Source organism: Podarcis pityusensis (genome assembly GCF_964106645.2).
Source record: "Podarcis pityusensis genome assembly, chromosome: 13".
NCBI classification, from domain to species: domain Eukaryota; kingdom Metazoa; phylum Chordata; class Lepidosauria; order Squamata; family Lacertidae; genus Podarcis; species Podarcis pityusensis.
The window spans coordinates 38,392,247-38,413,219 of record NC_138038.1 but is presented as its reverse complement, the minus strand read 5'-3'; the positions used below and the strand labels follow the sequence as shown (position 1 = coordinate 38,413,219).

The following is a 20,973-nucleotide window of genomic DNA, read 5'->3' as shown; positions in this document are numbered from 1 at the left end:
GGGTAGACAGCAAGATAACAGATTTATGGAGAAATAGAGTCTCTTTGTAATGTACTGGAACCATAAGGTACAGAATAATGCAGTTATTTAGAACCTTGATCTGTTATACTTATTTTCATATGGAAATTGGTTTTGCTATGTTCAGTTCTAAATACACCTTATAGTTATGTTGTTGGCATTTGTTATATTTTGTTGTGTTCCACAAACACACACTAACAGCTCTAGGCAAACATAGAGGGGAATGAGCAAAGGAAAGTGTAAAAGGATCATGAAGAGATTGGGGAATAGGGTTGTACTGGAAAGTCTGTGCCTAGCCCTGAGAATGTTCCTGGGAAGCTGAGGTGCCCTGGCTGTCTGAAGAGACTAGCATGTGCTACCTTTTAGTTCTGCAGACCTAGGGCCATCAAGGATAACGTATGGTTTCTCATAGAATCATAGAGTTGGAGGGGCCACAACAGTCATCTAGTCCAACCCACTGCAATGCAGGAATCTTTTGCTCAACGTGGCGCTTGAACCCACAAACCTGAGATTAAGAGACTCATGCTCTACTGACTGACCTGTCCCAGCTAACAGGGAAACTGCCCCTCAAAAATAAAAGCCAACTTCCCATTGTGGGTGCATGGACCTTAGTTCACCAAGTCTCTTTACAAGGCTAACAATGGGATCCTATGCATGCCTTACTCAAAATCCCACCAGACTTACTCCCAAGTAAGTATGCATAAGATTGTTGCTCCAGTAGTTTGATATATTTGCATATGCAGATAAGGGATGCAAAATTTGAATGGAGCGGAAGAGCACTAGTAACTGATACCCTGGATATCCCAGCAAAATACATTTAATCACTATATTCGACAATTGCTAAACAGCCGGTCCTCTCGTCCTTCTTTACTGAAGCATTATCACAATAGGGGGCAAAAAAAGTGGGAAGCCCACAGGTAAACCGCCCATCACAAAAGCAGCAGCTTGTCTCTGTATGGAGAGCCGACTCCATATTGGAGTTGGGGCTCGTTCCCACAGCCAAGATGGCTCTTTCCCCTTCCCGGCAGCTTCACAGCCAGCTTGCCCGGCCTCAAGATGGCCTCCCCTCCCCGGTTTAAAGGGGGAGCGGGGGTGCGTCACTTTCCCATCAACCCTTCTGTAGCTGCAATCAGGGTCGCTTGCAGCGATTTGAGGGAGGGGAGGCTGCTGGCCGGAGCGCTGGGGCTCTGAATGGGTTAGAGCCGGGGAGCCGGGAGCCAGGATGCCTGGGTCCTCTGGGGAGGAGGGAGCGGGGCTGCAATAGGTCGTGGCCGGGAGCTGTGGGGTTCCCCGGGAGGAGGCGAGGTGTGCGAGGGAAGCCATGTGCAGACAAGGGAGAGAGGGCTTCATTGTGGCGCTGCTGCAGAGGGGCACGCTGAAGAGCGCTTGGAGGGTGCACAGCTGATCTATTTTTCCTTTTCGGGGGGGGGAGGCATTTGAAGATTGCTTTTGATCCGTTAAAGGGCTGCAATGCAGCATGGGGGTGTTGCTTCCAGGGAATACTGGAGAGTAGTAGAGTGGATGCATGGACATCGGAGGGGAGAGAGGAGTTGCATTATTGTTTGTCCAGAGCTGGTGGGGTGGTAGGCAGATAGGTTTCGGGAGGCTGCGTGCAATATTTTTGGATGCTGGAAATTTTGGGAGGCAGGCTACTTCTGGGTGTGTGTTTTATTATTGTTCTGCACTGGGGCTAGTTGGGGGGTGGGGTGGAGAACGCTGGCCAATTTGTGATCTACTGAGGTGGTTGGGGAATGGTCTCCATTAGGGGACGCAGTTTGGGGTGCTGTACCTTTCTCCAGAGGATAACCAGTGAATTGGGGACAGGGGCTGATAACAGGAGTGGATCTGTGAAAAGTCCCCATTAACCTTTTGGTGGGTTAAATCCTATGCTGGGGTAGGAATGCTTTCATACGGGAGTGTTGCAATTCTGTGGAAGTTATTCTATTCACTTGGTGGGTATGTATCTTCATCTGAAAAAGATTAGGTTTTGAAAAGGTTGACTTCCTCCAAACCTTGACTTTTTTTAAAAAAACAACCAACAGTATTCTGCTACGTTGATGAGGTGCTGGAGGAATTCTGGAGGAATTTTTAGAGGGTGCAATCATATCACACTTTTTGAGGGGGAGGGTTGTGTGTACTACTTAATTCACCAAGTGTGACCTCTTAATTTTGTAGGGATGTTCTAGTACAAGGACGTAAATATACTGTATGTGTTCCCCGCAGATATACAACTGGTTTCGTTGTATTATATGAAGATGGTTATTCAGTAGAACCTGTATTTGAGTAGGTATTTAACTGTTAATAGGCTAGGTTGGTCAGGGAAGTGACCCTTCCCCATTATATTAGAACTTGGGAGGGATGTCTAGAAGTGACCTAATTTTTCATGACATCCCATTAATTTCCAGGATTTGACTGCGGATTGTAGAAGTGTTGTCTGCATTTCCGAGTCGTTTCTTTCCTTTTTGGAAATCGTATTGTCTGAGAAGAGGGGTGTGGATGCTGTCAAGGGATATCAAAGTTAGATTATCTCAGTATAAGAGAACTTGGGGTGGAGCAACATAACGAAGAACCATATTCCTTGGGGGGGGGGAGGGTGTTATGTGTATCTGGATTATTTGGAGGTCACACTGAACTGGAAGGAAACCGGAACAGCTACATGAGGTCACTGTTCAACAGGTTAATTTCCTCTTGACAAAGTGCTCTCAAACTCCGGGGCAACTTAGATATCAGTTTTCCCGGAAATAATACAGGGGGTGGGTTTCTTTCCACCCCCTGATGCTGCCCCAAGCCATGTCGGCTTTTGGGGATGCCCATGAGTGGTATATGGGGGCTCTGAGCCGGCAGGAAGCAGCCGCCTGTCTCCAGGGACACCGCCATGGAACCTTCCTGGTACGGGACAGCACCACTTGCCCCGGCGACTACGTGCTGTCAGTCAGCGAGAACTCCAAGGTGATTTCTGAAAAAGGGAAAAAGGGAATTTGGGGATGGAAGGGCCCTGTAGGAGGAGCTGAAGGTGTGTGGGTTTGATTGCACATTGGAAGCGGAGGGTGGAAGCTGGGTTTGTGCCTGCGGGGGGTCACGGTGCGACAGCCTCCTGCTTCTCTACCCTTCTCCTTCCTCCAGGTGTCTCACTACATCATAAACAGCCTCCCTGGGCGCCTGCGGATCGGGGAGCACGAGTTTGACGGCTTCCCTGCTCTGCTAGATTTCTACCGCCTCCACTACTTAGACACAACCACTTTGGTAGCCCCCGTGGGGCGGGTTGTGGCGCCAGCCTCTGCCCAGCCGCCTCCCGCTGGGGAATGGGTCCGGGCTCTCTATGACTTCGTCGGCCGTGATCAGGAAGACCTCCCCTTCTCCAAGGGGGAACCCCTGAGGGTGCTGGCCAAGCCGGAAGAGCAGTGGTGGACAGCGCAGAGGGCCGACGGGCGCGTGGGCATGATCCCCGTGCCATACGTCCAGCCCTGTCCGTACGCCCACCCGAGCAGCCACGGTGCCCCTCGCCACGCTCCGGTCATAGCGAGGGCAGTGCAGCGAAGGGTGCCTGGTGCCAGCGACAAGACGGCACTGGCCTTCGAGGCAAGTAATGGGGTGGTCTGCACTGGGGGCGAGTTCACAAAAGGGAACGTGTTTCTGGTTACCGGTTGGGTTGGGGAAATATGCAGATTACTGTTGGGCACTGAGTTTTTTCGTTGCACAGAAATGTGGCGTTCTAGTCCAGCCCTCTTTGCACCCCCAAACGAAAAGCTTGTGTTTGGACTAGGTTTTGCACATTAATTCAGATGAAATAGTTATGCAGCATAACACTTATCTGGAGGGTCAATGAGCATAACTCTGAATAGCTGTGGAGCAGGATGAGTGGTGGAGTGGAAGGAGGGAAGAACGCATCAGTTCGGATGGGAAAGGGTGTGGAGGCTGTGTGGGAGTGCAGACGTTCATCCACACATTAGATGCCTGCCGTGGTCCCATTGCCAGGCTACACTCCTGAAAACTAAGATCTTCAATCCATGTTATGTTTCCGTGCGGCAAAACTCCATGCAACACACCCTGGCTTTGATCCTGTTCCTCATTTGAAATGGCAGTGAAGGGAAGATGAGAAGCTGCGTGATTTATTCAGAAGAAAGACTTGTTTGCGGGGTGGGGGTGGGGGGAGAGACTGGCTGTGCAGAGGTGGGTGGGTAAAAAAAAATGCCCCCATGATATTTGCATTCTGACCCCTTCTGTGTCTCCTGATGCTCTACAGGTGGGTGACCTCATTGCTGTCACCAAGATGAATGTCAACGGCCAATGGGAGGGGGAGCTGAACGGGCGCCGTGGCCATTTCCCCTTCACTCACGTCAAGGTCCTGGACCCTGAAGAAGCCAGCTGAACATTTGATGATGTAACCCATGGAATGCTGACTTTCCCTGCAGTGGGGCACGACCCTTGAACTCTGACCCACACTTGTGAGCTTCTGACCGTCTCGAACATTGTACTTCCTTGAATTCTGACCTACCCAGTGGATGTTATTGATCATCCAGTTCATTGATACTCAAGCTCCTTGGATATGGACCTCTTCTACCACTTTGGACTCCTTAACCCATGAACCTTGTTCCTTGACTTGCTGTTCTTAAAATGCTGTGGTAGTTGAACCCTAAAACTTTTGACTCTTTACAGGGACCCGTTCATATTTCCTCCCTAGAAACATTGATCCATTTTGGCCTTGTGATTTTTTCAACTCTGATTATGTGCCCTTGAATCTTGCAACTCCCCATCCTGTGCCCTGTGAACCCAGAAACTCTTGAGCTTTGATTCTTGATCCCCTTATTCTTGTGATTTTATTTTTTTCCTTTGATCCTGTCCACTTGGGGTGGGGAAACAGGGCGGGGGGGGGGGAGCGCTTGGCTTTGGCCAGATGGCTGGCAGGAAATCCTCCCCACTCCTTATAGAGACCCCGCTTCACTTGTTGTCTGTTCCAAACTGCCTTGTTAATTAAAGTTTCCTGCTGATTATCCCTCGCTGGAAATTTACTCCTTCTGGGGTGGGGCTAGAGGGTTAATATGGGAAAAGAGTAGCACAGTTGTTATGGTAACGAGCATCACAACCCAGGCCTCAAATGTTGCCATGGTGAAGTGGAGCACAGCCTATTTCTGTAGGCAGGAGGAGGCAGCAGCAGCAGGCCACAAATGCTGCGTAGAGCATCTTGGTTGCGTGAGGATCACTATTAAGTCTCTCTCCATGCCTGCCAATGGTTCCTGCTTAATAGGTACAGTATTCCCCCCACCCCCCAAGTTTATATACCTATTTACTGGAGCCGGTTGCCCTGCTTGTACCTCTTCTTGATACAGTCCCAGCTGCTCCTTTCTCTTAACAACATCATTGGCATATTCAGAATTTCAAAATTCAGTATGTTATAGCATTTCCCCAACCTGGTGTCCTCCAGATCCCTTAAAACACCAAAATAGTGTCTGATCTCAAGCCAAGCAGCGTCTGTCCTAGGGAATACAGTGGTACCTCGGGTTACATACGCTTCAGGTTACATACGCTTCAGGCTAACCCAGAAATAGTGCTTCAGGTTAAGAACTTTGCTTCAGGATGAGAACAGAAATCGTGCTCCGGTGGCACAGCGGCCCATTAGCTGAAGTGGTGCTTCAGGTTAAGAACAGTTTCAGGTTAAGAACGGACCTCCGGAACGAATTAAGTACTTAACCCGAGGTACCACTGTACTTGGAGAGAGCCAGTGTGGTGAAGTGGTTACAGTGTCGGACTAGGACTTAGGAGGCCAGGGTTCAAATGCCCATTTGGCTCAGGAAGCTCGCTGGGTGAGCTTGGCCCAGTCACTGCCTCTCTGCCTCACCTACCTCACAAGGGGAGAGCCACGTACACCCCTTGAGCTCCTTGGATAAAAAAGTGGGTTGTAAGTGCAATAAATAAGAACTCCCGTCAGTCCCAGGCAGCTTGATGGAGCTGAAGTCCAAAACATCTAGGTGGCATCAACGCGGGGAAAGGCTGATTTAGAGGTACGATTTGTGTGGCACACCATACACAAATTACATCTGTACATACACAACCCCTTGATATAAGGGGAAAAGTCATCTTGCTGATTTTTAGTCGTGCTTTTGTCATTACTTTCCCCAAAATCCCTCTGTGATCCATGGACATCTTAACCCATGTTTATCTCTAGATAGAAATTATTCTTTCTAGGTGGCAGGGAAATGTTAGAATCATAGTACCATCATCACTGTTGGTGATTTAGCTCAAGAGCAGGATCTTGCTCAGGACGCGATCTGCAAATGCAGGATGCAACCTCAGCATCCTTGACATTTGGATGACCAGCCTCAGCTTCCAAAACTCCCCAGTCCATTCCACTATCAAACAGCTCCTACCATTAAGGAAACTTCGCCTGATATTTTAGCTGCAATCTGCTACTTGTACCCATTGGTTTGAGCCCTGCCCTAGGCAACTATTGTGTCTCCCTGTAAAAGGTTTGGCCTGGGTATATTCTCTGCTAAACAGGCCAGGGCTTGGCTGAAGTTCCAAAAGCCCTGTAGCGGCCAAATTCACCCGCCCATGAGGAAGCATCTAGTTGTGTTGACACTTGCTCTGCACCTCACCCGGAGGCACTGCTTATATAATGTAAAATGAGACAGCCTTCCCCCGCCCCCTTCATCATCTGATGAATGTTGGAAGATGTAACTTCTGTCCACTTCATAGCAGCGAGGCATCTGCTAGAAAAACAGAGGGGCTCTTGGGCTGCCAGCCAGCTGCTTTACAGCTGGTGTAGCCACTGCCTTCTCTTCCAGTAATAATTTGAGGTGGGGTTTGTGTGATAATTCCCAGTTCTAATTGGTTGTGTAGCTCTAACTGTAGACTTGAAGAGCCTGACATGTCCCTTAAATAATCTTAAGGCCTGTTTCCTCCCCAGGCCCTAAATATCAGGAATCCACTTCCTTTAGCTGAGTTGGTCCACCACACCCATTGCTTTTAAAAAGATTTCACAATCCTAGAATCATACTGTGGAAAGGGACCCTAGAGGTCAACGATAGCACCCTGCACAACTCAATGCAGGGTGTGTTAATGCAGGATGCACCCCTGACAGATGGCTGCACGCCCCGCTCTTAAAATATTTCCAGCAAACGAGAGTCTGCCATCTCTGAAATGGATCATGCTATCTTTCTGTAACCTAAACAGCCAGTTGCATATACCTCTCGTTTTTTAAAAAAGAAAAACAAACCCCTTTTGGTATCGAGTTGTTGTTCCTGCAGGGGGGCAGCAGATGGCGCTGGGAGACTTAAGGTCCTGGGGTAGGGGCAGAAATGGGAAACCCAACAGAAGCTTTAAAATGCAAGCCAGTAGCAGGAGAAAATTGGCGGTGGTGGTGGGGAATCACCCAAGATGGAGGGTGGAAGTTGCCTCCTTTAGCCTTCTCCTTGGGAAAGGCAGGAGGGGGCTGGATACAGCTCACGGGTTGAGGCGGATGGCCATAATATATTCTAGATCCTAGGGGTTGCTTGCAGTCTGCACCACCGCCAGCGCAGGGCTGCCGGGAAGTGGGTCAAAACTTGGCTTTCCGGCAGCGAGAAGGATAGCATGTGTGTGTGGGGATGGTTGCTTGGTTGGGACTGAGCCACACTGGGGGAGAGGGTATCGCACAGGTCTCTCAGCCCCGGGCCCCGTGACACCCTTGCTGTTCCTTGCTCTGCAGGGAATGTCAGAGGCCTCGTGTTTCACATTCCCAGACCCCAAGGCCTATATTTAGGCTGCCCTGCAAAAGGCCAGGGGTCGGGGAGAAGGTTAGCGCGGCCCCTCCCTCCCGCTCCGGCTCCCTTCTTATACAGCCCGGCCCCCGGTTTTGCCTCTGCCAGTCACCCAGCACCCAACGGAGCCGTCGTGTCTTGCCAGAACCCCCGCTACACCCACGGTATCTGGGAGATGGGAGGGAAAGGAGGGGGCTGTGGAGGGGTGGGCGGGAGTCGGGAGAAGGGGCTGTCGAGAAGAGGCAAATCTGGATGGTCGCGCTGCTAGGAAAGGGCCCAAGATGCTGCCGGCATGAGATTGTGGGAAGATTTCAAGGGAGAAAGGATGTGGGGCTCAGTAGGGGTGCAGTGAGCGGCCTTAGCGGGAAACGACATCTATAGCTCAGCTAGTTGCAGTGTGGTGCTGATAACACCAAGGTTGCATGTTCGATCCCCAAATGGGACATGTGCATATTCCTGCACTGCAGAGGGTTGGACTAGATGATCCTTGGGGTCCCTTCCAACTATGCAATGCTATTATTCCATCTCTGTGAATGACAAGGCATGTGATTGGTGGATGCTGTCTCAAGGGCATATCCTTTTGTTTAAAACAGACAAAACCCCCTGCCTGTTCTGAGTTTACGAACAGTATATTTCTCCTTTAAAAGGAAAAAAAAGCAACAACACTGAGCCTGTCTGTGTCTGATTCCCCCCCCCCCTTTTAAATCCTGTCTCTGTTCTCTTCCCATCACCCCCTTTATCATTTATTTATTACGTAATTGATGGGGCCTCCCTAAACCTTGAATCTTGTTTTCATACATCCAGTAGTTACTCCATGTAAGACCAAAGGGACTCCAGCTATATTATCTAACACGGCTGTTTCCTTTGAATGCTGCAATGACTTGCAAAAGTCTTGCACAGTTGCTGATTGTTTGAGGAAGTAACGCTCACATAATCCCATGGTATCTGGGACACAGAAACAGAAAGAGTGTGTGTGTGTGTGTGTGTGTGTGTGTGTGTGTGTGTGTCTGTCTGTCTGTCTGTCTGTCTGTCTCAATCCTTCTGTCCCTGGTGCTTGCCCAATCCACCGCTCCAGGGTTTGGGTGTGTGTGTGTGTGTGTGTGCTGTACCTTCCAGTATGTATTTGTCTTGTAAGCAAGCCTGTGGCCTCACTTTGCCTGGACCTCCATTGCTCCTTGGCTCATTCTTTGCTCCTCCTTAACCTGCTTCCATCTCTTGTCTTATCTAAGGCAACTTTCTTCCAAATGATGCTTTCAATCAGGTCGTGCAATCCCTGCATCTGCAACTCAGATGTAAAGCCTACATTGAATGGAATGTATACTTTGATTTTAAAAGCCCCGCCTGCTGCTTTCTATCCTGCATGAAAAGGATACCCTTGTCCACACTGCAGCTATTCTGAACATTACTTGTGAAAACCCTCTTCCACATAAGGTGGTCTGGACAGGGTGTGTATGGTAGATCATTGTGGGCACTAAATGGGTTGCAGTTTGCCGACTTGCAGTTTGCCGACTAGTGATCTGGCATTTTAAAAAAAAGGGCTGCAGTCATTTCTTGGAAGGATCTGCCTTGCTTTTGCTTATTTGTTGTGAAGGGCCTGGGGACACGCAGTCAAGCTCCTTCCTTTGTTGCTCTCCTCCCCCCTAATGCCACTTCTTTGGGGAGCAAGAGCTTCCAGTGGGTAGCTGGGTTAATGTGTTGCAGGAAAAAAATCAATTAATAGTCTGATGGCACTTTGAAGACTTAACAGATTTATTGTAACATAAGCTTTTGTGGACAAGAGTCCACACCATCCTTCAGAGGAAATGGATTTAAGTCCACGAAAGCTGCCACAATAAATCTGCAGTGAGGCTCTTTGATATTTGAGATGGGGAAGGCAGAGCTAAAATGCCCTTAACAGTTGCTGGTGGAGCAGAAATTTTAGTAGGCTAAACTTTCCTTAGCATGAAGACGAAGAGGGGGAAAGCTTCACCCCCTACACTTCTGCACTGGAAGCCCGGTGGCAGTGTTATTATTCAAAAGGCTTCTGTACTGAGTCCTCTCAAAGCGGCTTGCCATCCATACCGTTCATTAAAACAACCAACAATGAACATCTATTGCCATTCAGCAATCGTTTCAAAGAGACAGGGAGCCTTCGCCACCTTCTTCCAGGAGCCTAGACACCTCCTCCTATACCCCCCTTGTTAACATTTCGGGGCTTGGTCATTTTGGCGTTGTGGATGAGCAGCTGTTCGACTGCATTGTCGTTTAAAGGCTGGCTGATCTAAGACTCTGCAGAAACTTTATAGGGGGCGAGTGGCTGTGATAGTTGTGATGAGAAGGGGTTGGTCTTACTGGCCCTGCAGAGGTGGAGCAAACAGTATTAACTGCTGCGGGTAGGCCTCCCCCCCCCCCCCGCGCCACCTCCTCTCTCTGTTGTACCCTTTAAGGCAGTGCATGAGGTGGAGAAATCCGGGAAACGCTTCACCTGTTGAATGGGTGCCTGACCTGCTATTTAATTAAAAAGGCCGGGCAGCTTCCGGTGTAAATCACTTTGTTGATTAACTGCTCGGTATGACTGTGCGTTCTGGAAACGTAAAAAAAGAGTAATGGAGATATATTTTTAAAAAAGAGACAGGGACGTTCTCCTCAGGGAGGGGGAAGAGGTCAGGAGGCAACCTTACTGGAAAAGCGTTGGGATCGGGTGGGGAGAAAGAAATCGGCGCATGAGGAAGAGGGATCTGAACGGATGGTGACCTTTCTGCCGTTCAAGCCGCGCGTACGTTCAGTCCTGGCAGGGAAGCTCCCAATCAGCCAACCCTGTTTATAGTCGCCAGTCAGGTCCGAATGGGGGGAGGGGGAGGGGCGCCTCTCTCGTACCCCCTGCCGCCTGCTACGTGCTTTCCTGCACAGAGACCAGTGACTCAGCTATTACCGTAATCACCCCAAGAGAAGCCCAGTTTGGATTCTGACCAGGGCTAAGAAGAAGGTTCTGGACTTCGGATTGGGGAGCCAAGGCAAAGGGGCGGCGGGGGGGGGGGTGTTGCAGCATTCCCATGTTACACTGACCCCACAGGTGCCTGGCCTTTTCGCGCCTCTCATCAATCAAACAGCAGCTGCCTCTCACTTCCCAGCCGCTGGGGTGTTATATAACCCACGGTGCTCCCCTGGCAGTTCCTTGCTCAGTGCAAAAAAACCGACAACAGCCCAGTTTTCCACCCCAGCCCACATCTTGGATGTGCATAAGCGCCCAGCTTTTTTCTCTGGGTTATTGAATCTCTCCTGGTTCATTACAAGTGCAGTAATTGCACGGGGAAATCCGCCCTACAACTGATACAAACAAACCGAAATGCACTGTTTCCCTTAAAACATGGATCAGTGGCACTTTAAATTGCAATTAGCATATTTTATTAAATTTATTCCTCCCCTTTTTACAAGAAAAGAGGTCTCAAAGCAACTGATAGCAAGCTTAAAATGCAAAGATGACATAAAATAACCCAAAGTTACATGGTACTAAAAGTTTACATCCACCAGCAATCAGTAACAGAAAAATAACATCTGCCCACCCCAAAATGTGGACACCATGAACAGGCCAAAAATCAAGTCACGGCAAGATCCAAATGCTTGGGAAAACTGGAATGTATCTGCCTGGTGCCTAAAATCTTACAAGACAGATGCCAAGGGAACCTCCTTATCTGGCTCTCTAAATTGCAAATGAGTTGGCGCCAGAGAATGTCAGATGGGATGAATGTTTGGCTCCTAACACCAGAAAGGTTGAGGCTCATCCCAGTGTGGTCTTGAGCAAAAGGCATTCTGCGCTTGCTCTGATGCACCCCTATTTATGAGTTTACAGGACTAAGAAGAGTGAAACCAGGTTCTGGGAAGGTGCCCTGAATTGGGTTAAGTTCTGGGCAGAATTCAAAGTGGTTCAGATAATTTTGGGTTTATATGTTTTGCTTTTTAAAAAAACTATTGGACAGCTGGACTGTTTCGGTGGGCAGGTTTTGAGTCATTATTACAATTCTTCCTCCCTGCCTCCAATCTCAGTTAGCCACCTATGACATCTTTACCCCAATGCACAGCTTGTAGGCCAATAAAGAACAGACAGGATCACAACTCCAGAACCCAGATGCTTGGTCTTGTCAAAGAAATCTCTGTTGCCTCTATACTATAAAGCCACCAGTTTTGACCCTGGAGCTTTTATGGGGAGTTCAGAATCTTCACCATCAGCTGTTGTTGCTTCTGATCTTTTAGTACTGTAATCCTTTATCCTGGAATTAAAGGCAAAGTTTTGCAGTGGCCTGTGGCTACAGGCAGCAAATATTTGTCCTTTCAAACGGGCCCTACTCCCTTGCAAATGTGCTTAGGCTTGCAGCCTTTCCCCGTTATAGAAGCTGCCCTTTCGCTTGTGAAAATTCCTTTCTGCGGGGCCACCGGTTCCATCTTATCGCTCCCACTCCGATTCTCTCTCTTGCACAATCAGTCCCATGCCCAGGCCTCTCTCTCTTTTCCGCAGCTAAAGCCCAACACTCATGGGGGGTGAGGGGATCCAGAAATAGCAGCGTGTCCTTCAGAAAAGGACAGAGGAGCTGGAGGAGCGGGGATCAGGTGTCCCCTTGAAAGGTCATCGCTGAAACTAGAGTCTGGGAGAGGATGCAAAGGGGGGAAAGACCTATGGAGCCCGATTTGGCTTCCCTTTCCATCTCCCAGGAAGATGGGGCAACGCCCTCGGTCCTCAACAACATTTTATCTCTTCGTGCTCTTTAAACGAGCAGGTTAAAAAGTGCGTGTGCCCTTTTAGGGTATGCAGTGAATGCGCCTAGCGTATGGAGGTTTCTAATCTAATCGCAAATATGAAAACGTGATTTTGCTCCTAAGCACACGCTGGGATTCTGCAGCACGGTCGGCCACGGGAATGAAATCTCTTATTTCCACGCGTAGGACTCAGTCGAGTGGAGCAGAGTTCGTCCACGCTTATCTCCGTTTCCTTATATTTAAATAAATACCTTCGCTGCTATTAGGGGGTGGGAGAGCTTGGGCCCTTTAAGTCTCCTCCCTCCCCCCTCCTCAATGAGTCAATTTCACACCCTTTTCCGCCTTGCCCTGCTACATGACGTTCGATCCTGGAACGCGGAGCTTCTTTTGAGCATTCGATTCGAACGCTTCACTTTGCTCGCGCCCATCCCGGCTCCTGTTTGCTGCTGCTAAGGAAGAAGGCAGGTTTGACACCCCCCCCCCCCCCATTTTCTTACGCACGCATTCCTCCAAGGAGAACGAGTGGCGAGCCCTTCCTCTTTACAGATTAGGATTTCGGGGGGGGGGGCGAGTAAAGAGAAAATAAGGAATGGTCGCAGGAGCAGTTGCGGATATTCTTTCCCCGCCGCCGCCGCGGTTTATATAATATGGGGATCAGACTTGGAGATAGATAAGATGGAGACGGTAAAACGTGGGGTGGAGTGGGGGAAGGGAGGAGGAAGTCCCGGTGGGGGAAGAAACGCAGCATTTGAAATCACGTGGTGAAGCTTAATGTACAACTGTTGCAGAGGGGAAAAGAAAACAGGACAGCCCCCCCCCCCGCAAAAAAAACTAAAGTAAGCGTAAATATTTCTCGATCCTTCGCTCACACTTTCCAGTTTTGCCCCCCTGCAATTGGACTCGCATTGCAAAGGTGCTGCAGCTGATTGGGGTAGCTAATATCGGGGGAAGCTCAGAGCATGGCGAGGAGTCGAAAAAACGGGGGTGAGAACTGGGGTTCCCTTGAGGAACAGGGTAAACGTCTATTTCCTCTGTCCTTGAAATGTCCTTGGTATCTGCTAGCCATCACCTGCTGGAGCCTTTGCTTCTTCTTTCAAATAAGGCTTTAATCTGGGCATCCCCTTTGACCTTAGTGGGAATCCTCCGATTTCCATAGCAACAGGGAGGAGCAGAATTCTCTCCCGCCCTCCTGGCCAGTCTCTGTACAGACACGAAAGTCCTTGTTGTGGGTGTCTCCTTCAGATACAGGACTGAGCAGGCAGAAAAGAGGAGACCGCGTTGCCAGGCTTGTATTAACACTTCTTTGCCTTCTCCAGTTTAGCCATTCAAGATGCCTCACCAATACCCAGCCTTGACACCTGAGCAGAAGAAGGAGCTGTCGGACATTGCCCACCGCATTGTGGCCAAGGGCAAAGGCATCCTTGCTGCTGATGAATCCACCGGTAAGGGACAGAGAGCTGCTGGGTGGGGAGGACGAGCCAGGAATGTGGAATCAAAAAAGGGCTGCACAGCCTTCATTTTAACGTAACAACTGTTTGCTCCATCCTCTCCCCCGCCTCCTAGGCAGCATTGCCAAGCGCCTGCAGTCCATCGGCGCCGAGAACACCGAAGAAAACCGTCGCTTCTACAGGCAGCTGCTCTTCACCGCTGATGACCGGGTCAACCCTTGCATTGGTGGAGTCATCCTCTTCCATGAGACCATGTACCAGAAAGCCGATGATGGCCGCCAGTTCACCCAGGTCATTAAGGACAAGGGTGGCGTTGTTGGCATCAAGGTAAGCGACGTAGGTGGCAAGTGATAAGTCTGAAATGCCTGAGCCCACCATGTTTGGTGCCCTGGGAGGTAGGCCAGTTCCAGTATTCTAGTGACGCACGACCTTGAAGGCTGCATGACCTTGCAAAAACAACACCACCACAATGCAGGAAAAAATGCTCCGACTTGAAGGCATCACCCACTTTTTAAAAAATCTGTTTGCAGAAGGGCTTGTTAACTGATTGAGCTAGCATCTGAGCAAACCTTAAAGAAAATTCCTATTCTCTTTAAAATTAGATAACCTCTCCACATGTCACAAGAGATATCATTTTAGAAGAGGCTTTCTCTCCTGTGTGTGAGAGGGGCAGTTGTAAGCAATAGAAAATTATTCATTATTTTTTTAAAAAAAAGTCTGCCTGATGGTTTATTTATTTAGAAAATGTATAGTGGTGCTTTCCCCTTCCTTGCTCAGAGTAGTTTACAAATACGAAAGGAAAAGAGTGGTCTGGCCATGAACACTAATTACCAAACTAAGAACAGCAGCCAAAAAACACACAAAGAACTTCATCACGGCACTTGCGATCAATGCACTAAGCAGCAATAGGGAAAAGCTTGTTTAAAAAGGAATGTTTTCAGTCACTGGAATGGAGACAGAGGGAGACTGCCTAAGCTCATGGGGCAGAGAGTTCCACATATGGGGCTGGCAGCACAAAGAAAGCCACCTTGGGCACTGCTACCTCTCTTGCCTCAAGAAGACAGACTATAAACACTGCAGTCCTACTGCATAAATGTGGATATGCTTAGATGGGAACTAATCTTAAGGGGATGAAAGCATTGGAAACCACAGGGTCATCTGGATTTCTCTGTTGCCTCCTTCCCTCCAAATCACAGCCAGATATTTTGAATCCCAGTTACCTATTCACTAAGCAAACAAAAATCTTGGTCCATTTATGTGCTAAACAACTTACATATGGCCTACAGACGATTGAGTTGGGCTAGCAAGTCGATGAGCAGGAGCCATTATTTATGTTGTTTGTTTCTGGATGAATGACTTGATAGGACAAGATGTTTAGCTTAGTGGAAAGAAACATGCCACAAAGCAAGCCACAGGCTTAACAGACTTCTCTGCCTCGCTTTCCTCCCTGCAGGTTGACAAAGGTGTTGTGCCTCTTGCTGGGACTAACGGAGAGACTACTACCCAGGGTGAGTCTAGATCTCTGTGTGTTGGTAGGGGGAGTTGTGAAGGGAAGTCAATCTAGCCTGGAGCTAGGAGAAGCAGCTGGGTTCGACGGCATCCGCCCTTAACCCCCCTTTTACCTGTGCAGGTCTGGATGGCTTGTCTGAACGCTGTGCCCAGTACAAGAAGGATGGCGCTGACTTTGCCAAGTGGCGCTGCGTCTTGAAGATCACTCCAACCACCCCTTCCCACCTGGCCATCATTGAGAATGCCAATGTGCTGGCTCGCTATGCCAGCATCTGCCAGGCGGTGAGTGCCAGCAGGCATTGAGGGGAAAGGGGGCATTCATCAACATCTACTTAAGCACTAAGCAGTTTCTAGAAAGACCCGCTTGTTTTCCGTTTTTTGGATGCTGGAAGAAGGTTGAGTCATCAGGTTATGGGCAGCTCATGGATCGTTTTATGACTGACCGGACGGTTGGCATTAGGATTGTTTTATCTGCTCTGTATCACTGTTTATATATTTTAAAAAGGGATTTGTAACCAACCCTGAGGTCGTTAGATGGCGGGTGGGATGGAAGTACACCAAATAAACAAATGGATGGAGCAGTGGTCTGACTCTGTAGGGGCAGCTCTTTGAATCTGCCTTGCAGCTTGGCAGTCAGAGTGCATCTCAAGATGGTAGTGTCGAAATGGCAGTTTCGTCCTCTTCGCCAAATACCGCTCTGGGAAATTTCCCAAGGACATGCAGTGCCCTTATTTTGCAAATGGGTGGAGGCAGTCTTCTGCAACTGCAGTACCCATCTGCTGCTACAAGAGGGCAGCAAGGAATTTGGTAGGTTAGACATGTGGCTTCCCCTCCTGGGTGGAATTTCCAGCTCTGATGTACTTGAACTAGGAAGGAATTGAACATACTCAGTAGCTGCTGAAACATCTAGGTGGAGCCCTCAGTTAGAGCATAAGATGCATCTAACTAGATTAGGCATGTGATTAAATGTCCTTCTTGCAACTTGGAATTCTTACTGTGTTTTGATTTAGCTCTGTTTTTTTCTGTGGGATCGTAACTGTCCATCTCCCCTGTCTCTCAACTCCAGAACGGAATTGTCCCCATTGTGGAACCCGAAATCCTCCCTGACGGTGACCATGACCTCAAGCGCTGCCAGTATGTGACTGAAAAGGTGAGGTGGATGTGGAGGGAAGCGCTTGATTGACGCAAGTTGGTGTGGGCTGGCTTTTGCCCTTTTTCCCCCCTCATGCTATGGAAGGAAAGGAGAAGGATCTCGGAAGAACTTCCCAGCACTGACCTCCTGCTCCTTCTGCCATGCCTAGGTTCTGGCTGCCGTGTACAAAGCCCTGAGCGACCACCACATCTACCTGGAGGGGACCCTGCTCAAGCCAAACATGGTGACCGCTGGTCACGCTTGCACCCAGAAATACACCAATGAGGAAATTGCCATGGCAACCGTCACCGCCCTGCGCCGCACTGTGCCCCCAGCAGTTACTGGTAAGCGAACGGGACCCAGAAGCACCTGTTCCTTCCTGCCCCACAAAAAATATGTGGCAGCACTCAACAATTTACACTGCAGTAATATATAGAGCCCATCCCTACAGGACGGCTGCTGGTATCTGTTCAATAGTGGAGCTATCATTCTAATGGCTACAGAGTTGCCACCATAGTGTATTACAATCGTACCTCCAGTTACGTAAACTTCAGGCTACGTAAGCGGCAAACCTGGAAGCATATTTCCGGGTTTTTGTTGCATGCACAGAAGCGGTCCCTCCGGCTGCGGAAACCTCGGGATCCGACCGGAGCTCCGGAATGGATCCTGTCCACAACCGGAGGTACCACTGTATTTGTTCAAGGAAACTCCTTTAGCTTTTGCCTGGAGAGCTTCCTGTAGTTGGGACATTGTCCCACCCCACCAACTTTTTTGAAAAAGATGTGCTAGACAAACCCATTTTTTTGTGTGAAGGGACAAGTGGTGATTCAGGAGGCAGAACTGGGGTGTGTGTGTGTGGATATAATACCCTCTATTTCTAACGTTTTCTGCAATCAAACTCTCCTTCTCCCCCCTCCCCCTTCAATTCTGCATTTCTCAGATATTAAACCCTTCCTTCCTTACCAGCTGCTAACTGTATTGTCTTGCCGCAGGTATCACTTTCCTGTCTGGTGGCCAGAGTGAGGAAGAGGCCACCATCAACCTGAATGCCATCAACAACTGCCCCCTGCACAAGCCATGGGCCCTGACCTTCTCCTATGGCCGTGCCCTGCAAGCTTCTGCCCTCAAGGCCTGGAGTGGCAAGAAAGAGAACCTCAAGAATGCTCAGGAAGAATACATCAAGCGCGCTTTGGTACGTATTGCTGGGGCCCCGGTCGCCCTGGGGAGTGGGATCTAGCAGGTCAGGGCAAGGGGCTGGGTAGCCACTGCACAGCAGCAACTCCTTTAAGGTGCTCAGGGGTTGGGTATGTGCAGCGATCATCTCCCCAAAAGCTGCCCTTTGACAGAGGCACTCAAAAGGGCTTTAGGAAGACATGTATTATTAGTAAGAGGATCAAATGCAACCAATCTGGTTGGGTGCAAAAAGCAGAAAAACAAAAAGCAACATTGGTGGGGAACGGGAAGGGGTCTAAGGTGTGTCTCTGAAAAATAAACAAATTAACTGGTCACACATTGCATTGAGAGTCAGGGTTCCCAGGTTCTGTTTGCCCAACCTTTTGGTGGCAAAAGGTAGGGCTATGGGCAAGGTGGCAGGGGGTTGCAATTGTCAAAGTTACGGGTAAAGTGACGCTGGGAATCAGGACTCCTCGGTGTTTCCTCCTGGTAGGGGACAGGAGTTTTGTGTGTCAGGAAAAGGGGCCTAATTTATGTTGTGGCTGTGATCCTAATAAGGAGGATGTGCGAAGTGTAGCCTTTCTTTTTAAAGAGGAAAGCAGTTCCAACATCTCTTCTCACTCCCCCCTCTTGTTTTACCACAGGCCAACAGCCTTGCCTGCCAGGGCAAATATGTTCCATCTGGAAAGGCGGAGCTGCTGCCAGCGAGTCCCTCTTTGTCTCCAATCATGCTTATTAAAATCAGAGGCCTGGCTGCGCTCTTTTGTTGTTAACGTTGTGCCTGTGGTGTCTCTTGTTCTATTTCTTGCCCTGCCCTGCTTCCTCTCTGCCAGCTTCTATAGCAGGGAAAGGTGGACATCTTTGCCTTGCCTTGAAAGAACCCAGAAGCCTTGGCTTCTTCCTTCTCCTTGATCCACCTCCCCACCGCCACCTCTGTATGCCTTGTGTGTGTGTGATGTCCCGCTTTTCCTTCTGGTGACCGACGACACTCCTGGTCCGTGGCCATAACACCGAAATGTCTCCGGAGCTGGGACGACGCCTGACTCGCGGACTTCTAGAAATAAAAGAGAATCTATTTAAACATTGCCAGGGTCTCTGTTGTTCTTTCTTTCCCCCGCAGAGTTCTAGATGGAAAGTTTCATGCACACCATACCAAAAGATGTACAAGGAGCTGCACTGGGCTTATGTCCTATTTTGCCCATTGTTGTTTACTCCAGGGATAGCCAATGAATGCAGTGCCTTCAATATGTTGTGGACTGCAGCTCCCATCATAAGGACATAAGAAGCGTCTGCTGGTTCAGGCCAGTGGCCCACCTGATCCAACATCCTGTTCTCAGTGGCCACCCAGATGCCTGTGGGAAACCAGGAAGCAGGACCCTAGAGCACAAGAGCACTCTTCCCTCCTGTGGTTTCCAGCAAGTGGTATTTAGAAGCATTTTCTGCCTCCAGCCATTGAGGCAGATTATAGCAGTTAGTAGCCATTGATAGCCCTACCCTCCCTGACCATTGACCATGCTGGCCAGGATTGATGGTGGTCTCCAGATGTTTTGGACAAATACTCTCCTGTTGAGTGGCAGATTGTGTTCCCCCCACCTTGCCCTTCTTTTTGAGAGTCTTAGAAGCCAGGGGCTTGAATCTCTTCTATATAGCTGTTCAGCTATGCTTCTTCCACTTAAATGACCTAGATATCAAAGTGTGTGTCTCCATTTCCCCCAGAAAAGTGTTGAGCGAAATAGTGGTGAAGATTGTAGATCATGGGAAGTAGCATCAAGGACTTTGCTGGTTAGCTTTTCTTAGAAGAAGCCACATCAGTTTTTATTCACTGTACCGTACAGAAAATTGTTTCTGATCATGGATAGTTTGAGGAATTAATATGGGACATAGAGGTGGAATTATCTGAATGCTATTTAGATTACTGCTAATAATTCCTGTAATCTTTGGGAAGTGTGGATTATAGAAGATATTTTGCTTTGAGAAATACCAAGCATATTAACCTGGTAATTCCATTGCAGCAGATTGGCTAGAGGCCTATAGAATAGGAATATTGCATGCAAAAGGAACTTGAAAATATGGGTATACAGTACTGCAATGCTTTTAGTTGTACTACATAGAACACAGCCCAATTTGCAATCAAATGGAGGGGGAAATGGATAGGATAGTCTATAAGTGAAACAGGATTGATGTCTTATCTTTTTTAGTGGCTTGACCATAAGCTCAGTTGGGTGTGCTAACAACCACCAACCCTGTATCTCTAGGTTTTGAAAAGTGTTGGATATAGAACAAAGGGAGAGTCATCAGCTTGGACCATCCTCAGTAAATGCACAAATCAGGCTTTCGTGTGGTCTTGTAGTATATCACAAATCAAACTTAGCACAATGAGGGAAGCTATCCCAAGTGTGGGAAATGGCTATTTTGGTATCATGGACTACATCCTTTGACAGGGTGGTGGTGTCTTATTTCCCATTCAGCTAGGAAAATGCTCAATTGTCTCAAAGCACAAGTGCTAAGGGATGGAAGGTGCTGACAAATCTCTGGATTCAGCCAGAATAACGATTAACTTCTGCACAAGTGGATTTGATTTTCTCCAAATATATATGCTGGTCCAGCGTTTGGCTGGATTAGGACAGTACACGAGGGACACAGAAAATATAGAGCAGAAAAATAATTATGCGCATTTCGGGGGTTGTACATATATCAAAGCTCGAGGACTAAGCAGCCCCCTTAAAGCCATAGCTCCGCCCCTTCGGCTGAAACCCTCTGGATCCACGGAACGCAGCGCTGCCTGCCCTGTTTACACTCTGCTAACTCACACCCCAGGGGCTTCAGACGGAGCTCTTTCCTGCAACATAACAGCAGAGATGACCGGTAGGGTTGCAAATCATTCCGCTTTGGGGGTGGGGGCACTTTAAAATCACTTTCCCACCCGCCCCCGCATGGCTCATCACACCCTTCAACTGAGCTCCTCCAAGGCGCGCCCTCAGAAAATCAGGAGACGCATCCTCGCCTCCATTTCAGGAGGCACCCTCCCTCCCTCCAGCAGCTTCCGCCCGTGATACTAGGCCACTTCCAGACCGACATCCTTCTGCCTCCAAGATACAGAGACACAGAGAGACCTTTTGGACTCCAACTCCCATCAGCCCCAGCCGGCCAGGCCGACGGCGACGAATGACGGGGGCTGTAGTCGAGCAGAACCTGAAGTCCCATAAGGTGGCCTCCAGCCACGCTT

At 49.0% G+C, this 20,973-nt stretch overlaps 2 protein-coding genes across 3 annotated transcripts; both read left to right on the top strand.

Moving 5' to 3' along the window:
• The first annotated feature begins 1,047 nt into the window (after positions 1–1,047).
• Positions 1,048–5,009, top strand: LOC308461170 (crk-like protein). Of its 2 annotated transcripts, XM_080977852.1 has the most exons (3): positions 1,051–2,967; positions 3,142–3,597; positions 4,262–5,009. In XM_080977852.1, the coding sequence occupies exons 1-3, from the start codon at positions 2,794–2,796 to the stop codon at positions 4,385–4,387; spliced, it is 756 nt and encodes a 251-aa protein (XP_080833978.1). In that variant the 5' UTR covers positions 1,051–2,793; the 3' UTR covers positions 4,388–5,009. The 2 variants fall into 2 exon arrangements, with proteins under 2 accessions (XP_080833977.1, XP_080833978.1); XM_080977851.1 differs by lacking the exon at positions 4,262–5,009 and having other exon boundaries at positions 1,048–2,967; positions 3,142–4,160.
• A 2,749-nt stretch (positions 5,010–7,758) lies between these two features.
• Positions 7,759–18,832, top strand: ALDOA (aldolase, fructose-bisphosphate A). Its single transcript, XM_080977850.1, is given in 10 exon segments — positions 7,759–7,918; positions 13,802–13,927; positions 14,049–14,260; positions 15,387–15,441; positions 15,564–15,724; positions 16,509–16,592; positions 16,744–16,918; positions 17,567–17,766; positions 18,392–18,434; positions 18,437–18,832. Coding segments are annotated over 9 exon segments (1,092 nt in total). The 5' UTR covers positions 7,759–7,918; positions 13,802–13,815; the 3' UTR covers positions 18,487–18,832.
• Positions 18,833–20,973: the final 2,141 nt, after the last annotated feature.